Source organism: Triticum dicoccoides, chromosome 2B (genome assembly GCF_002162155.2).
Source record: "Triticum dicoccoides isolate Atlit2015 ecotype Zavitan chromosome 2B, WEW_v2.0, whole genome shotgun sequence".
Classification (NCBI taxonomy): domain Eukaryota; kingdom Viridiplantae; phylum Streptophyta; class Magnoliopsida; order Poales; family Poaceae; genus Triticum; species Triticum dicoccoides.
The window spans coordinates 431,106,942-431,111,038 of NC_041383.1; the positions used below are offsets into that span (position 1 = coordinate 431,106,942).

The following is a 4,097-nucleotide window of genomic DNA, read 5'->3' on the forward strand; positions in this document are numbered from 1 at the left end:
TTTGGGGATCGTCTCAAGTATCTACCACGAGTGATCGACATTGGTTGACGAACCAATTGTCGATGAGAATAGGGCGAGGAGAGTTTATCTTTCGTGTTAAGTCACAACCCCTCCAACCAGACGTAGTTCTTGTGCAGAAGGATGAATTGGTCTACCAAATTCTTGTCGTCATCGAGCATTACCGGTTACCTCTACTTCTCCTCTTTACATTCGAACTATTTCAATCATGTGATTTGTCTCGATGCATGCCTTTAGTTTCCATTCGGTACTTTGTATTCGCTCACTATAAAATGTTTTTCATTCGCTCCGCTGCTGGGTTCTGAGAGTTTTGAAATTTCAGAACTTCCATTCACCCCCCCCCCCTAGACACACTTCGTTCCTACACACGACGACGGAGCGCCAACTAGGACTGGACTGGAGGAGGCTGCCGATGGTCAATTACTGGGCTCGCCGACGCCGCACGGGAGCCCGAGGAAGCAACGAGTTCGGCCATGGCAGCGGTAAAGTAGGCTAATTCCGGCGTCATCGACTGGCGTGTGGTCACGCACATGTCTCATACGTCATCTTTGAGCTCGGGCGGCCCCGTCCCGGCCAAATTGGGGCTTGGCGGCGACGACGAAACCGATTAATTTTGGCACCGATGAGGCATGAGAAGGTGGGGGAGAGGGCGGTGAGGCTGGGGAGAGGGGGGATGCAAATGATGCCGCAAGGCGGGTCAAGGCCAAGAGGGATGCTCGGGCTAGCCTAAATTTGTTGAGACTTCGTATTTTCTTATAGCAAAAATGGGCTAGAGCGGTCAGTTTTGGGAGATGAAGAGCTACAAAACCATTGTTTTGGAGATTAATGACTTTGGGGGGAAGAGCTAGATATGCTCTAAGTACTCATGCTTCATTTTTTTCCTGACTGGAAATCAACTTTATTTCGAATTAATTCCCCCGGTGCAATTCTGGTTCTCACCGGGGCCACTCAAATTTAAGATCTGACAGTGATCAAGCCGATACCATAATTTGTACGTTGAACCACCAGGCAATTTTCAGGAGACCATAAGAACATGAAAGAGAAGTGAAAGTAGAAGGAGCTAATTCTGAACTCAAATTTCCATATATATATCATTAGCCGCATGCCACTAAAATACACCAGATGAATGCTGAATCTTTGAACAACGAGTTGGCCATCCACAGTAACTCTGAACATATGGCACAAAAATTGTGACCAAGAAAAATCGAAATGCTATTGAGGCCTGCACAAGAAGACCAAATTCTTGAAAGCAATCGAGGGAATGGCTGTTAAATAAGCTGTAATCATTCTCAGCCCTTGGTTCTTAGTATTGTGATGCTGCCTTTCCCACCTTCTGTTCTGATTCTTGTCTTGCCAATGACGGGTTTCCCAGAGAAAGCTGAAGTTTCCAGGATTTCTGGAGGCTTCTTTGGAGGAGCATGGATGCGCTGATTTATATCCTTGAGAGTGACATCTCCTTCCCAAGATGGTTTGATAAGGGTAAAAGGGTATGCTATAGATGTAGTTACATTTTGCTTCGCCTTGATCATCGAGCTTCCTCCTAATAGGGAAGCAAAGCCAAATGATCAACATATATAGAACTAGAGGTTCAAGTGTGTAAGGTAAGTTGATGAATAATAAGATACTATCTAAAACTTAAATACCTTTAGATACTTTGAGCGTAGAAAGTTTCCTAGTCTCATGCATTATGAGACTTTCTGTCACCGGAGCAATCTCACTTGTTCCTGTCATAGATAGAAAGAACAAGTAAATAGCTGGACAAAGCTACACAAATTCTGCTTTAGCAAGTCACTATGATCGCCAAACAACAGCAAGTTGCACCAATTGCAAGTACACCGCAATGCAATTGCAAAGAAGATACAAAACAGAATACTCTTTACAAACATTTCCAGGACAAATACTGACAATATGGCAAATATATGCATAGACTGGAAACCCTGACAGAAATATTGGATGAAACTTTTTTTAAATCTCAAAGATGACATAGAAAATGCACTTTCTACCGACCTGGCACATCGGTTTGACAACCAATGTATGTAACGCTCTCCTGGCTAGAAGGCCTACAAACAAAATATGAACTTGTCATGATTCAAAAAGAATGTGAACTAAAAGCAAATTGGCTTTAACGGAACCAGATAGGAACTAACATTTGATCAGGCGTGTAGTACATAGTAGCTCCTTCAGAGTAATTATCCAATTGATTATCTGATGGCTCGTAGGATGCTTCATTAGACAAGGAACTGAACTTATCTGATACAAAAATATCCATTTAGCAAACAGAAAAGGCATGGCAGTAGGCAGCTGCCAGGCAATAAGCCGTATGTGGTAAAAGGATGAACCTAAATCATCTGAATTGAGCTGCATATTCCAGTTTAAACTCTGTGGTTCATCAGTGCAAAGCAATGAAGTCTCTGCTACCTGAGATATTGATCAACAAAGGACGCAATAGTGTAAGCAAGCAAAAAATAGATGAACTTCGAACATAGCCAGCTACTAGTGAACCACCTCAGATGTGACAAAATTAGAACACATTCCATGATCACCAACTTCTGGCTGCTTAACCTCAGAAGGGTACTCCAACACGCGTCGCCGCTTTGATTCCCGAGACTCCTCCAGGTCTAGTGTCTCCTTGCAAGTGATATCTGGCACAATTAACCTTATTCCTTTAAGCAAAACTTCAAGAGTAGTATAGTGCCGATAATTCTCTGAAAAAAGAAGTTTCCTACCCCCAATATCAAAGAAGGCCCGGCAGTCTCGCAGAGGAGTTTGATTTCCCAGTAATCCAAGTAGCTCATCATCATCATCATCTCGGTTGAGGCAATCCCACACGAACTTAGCAACATCTTTTGAGAAAATAATAATAATGATACAGTAAGTCCAAAAATTATTGGCAGTTCTGACATGGATGTTGGTTATGGGTTTGAGCGATGTACCATGATTGCCATCACTAGGTTCGCCATGCTCCTTCTCTTGCCAATCCCACAGACTGCAGCAAGCAATATGAGATCAGGCATAAGTTCAACTAATGTAATACATTGAAATAGTTGTGAAATTTCTGACGGGTACTCAGTTCTGTGGACAGTCGAGACATGGTTTAGTTTCAGTTGCACAAACGAAAAACACGCCACGAAGTATGACCAACCCAGCATCAGTATGCTCCCATTTCGACCCCTCAGAGCCAAGAATATCTCGATCCAGTTTTAAACACACAAACTTTACACAATCCTCCTATTATCTCATTTGCATCAAAAGCAACAGCAGGAGCATGCATCGGTGCAGGAGGACGCCCCAATCGAACAAAGTAAATCGAGTTCGACACTCCATAGACACAAACGGGGCACCCAAGGATCTTCTAATCTAGCAAATCGACGGCAAGATCCCTCTATTTTCGGATCGGCAGAAGGAGCAGCCACGGAACTCCCGAAATCCCCATTACGCCCAGCAGATTCTAGTCCCTCGTGCCCATCCTAGTCTCAAGACCCTACCAAACCCCAGTCGATCCCCTCCATCCAACAAATCCTCCAAAACCGCCCGAGAAATCACAGCGCGAGAACCGGCGCGACAGCAACCGACAACAGGAACCCGCACCCCCCGCAGCACGCACATTTGGTTGTTGCCGTCGCCATCGCCGGAGGCGCCGCCTCCGCCTCCGCCTCCGTCGCGGCGCGGGTCCATCGGCCCCGGAAGGCCTGCCCCGACTAGCCGTTGCGACGGGACCCCCCCTCCCCTCCCTCTCCTTTGACTCTAGTGGACGGGGAGACAGACAGAAACACTGCTCCTCCGCTGTCTACTCGATTCCGCAGTGGCTCGGGTAGCGCCGCATTTGTAGTCCGAGAGACCGAGGTGGGCGAGAGAGAGAAAGGGGAGAAAGAAAATAGAAAGAAATGCAGAATGGAAAATTCGGTGGGCACGAGCGGGGCCGGGTGGGCTGCCTGCCGAAGAGGCCGTTAGCCCTGGGTGTTCGCGCCGCTTTGCCACCTTTGCGTTGTTGTCGCACGGCTCGCAGAACAGTGATGGCATTGCCAAAATGCCAAAGCCCGGGCCAGGGATTTGGCAAGGTCCAGCTAGCTACAATATTA

The 4,097-nt window shown here is 46.3% G+C and overlaps 1 protein-coding gene across 1 annotated transcript; it reads right to left on the reverse strand.

The window, feature by feature from the left end:
• Nucleotides 1-1,079: 1,079 nt before the first annotated feature.
• LOC119364062 (protein XRI1-like) lies at nucleotides 1,080-3,891 on the reverse strand. The gene is made up of 9 exons (XM_037629464.1): nucleotides 3,623-3,891; nucleotides 2,952-3,004; nucleotides 2,745-2,861; nucleotides 2,524-2,660; nucleotides 2,358-2,436; nucleotides 2,166-2,268; nucleotides 2,026-2,078; nucleotides 1,662-1,742; nucleotides 1,080-1,558 (listed from the first exon to the last, which is right to left on the reverse strand). The coding sequence occupies exons 1-9, from the start codon at nucleotides 3,691-3,693 to the stop codon at nucleotides 1,308-1,310; spliced, it is 945 nt and encodes a 314-aa protein (XP_037485361.1). The 5' UTR covers nucleotides 3,694-3,891; the 3' UTR covers nucleotides 1,080-1,307.
• Between the last annotated feature and the right edge of the window lie 206 nt (nucleotides 3,892-4,097).

Excerpts from the sequence above, each read along its gene's own strand:
- LOC119364062 (XM_037629464.1), bottom strand. The coding sequence starts at position 3,693 with ATGGACCCGCGCCGCGACGGAGGCGGAGGCGGAGGCGGCGCCTCCGGC. Across the intron at positions 2,862-2,951 it reads ACCTAGTGATGGCAATCATG|ATGTTGCTAAGTTCGTGTGG; the intron begins GTACATCGCTCA and ends TTTTCTCAAAAG. Across the intron at positions 2,079-2,165 it reads TACTACACGCCTGATCAAAT|GCCTTCTAGCCAGGAGAGCG; the intron begins GTTAGTTCCTAT and ends TTTTGTTTGTAG.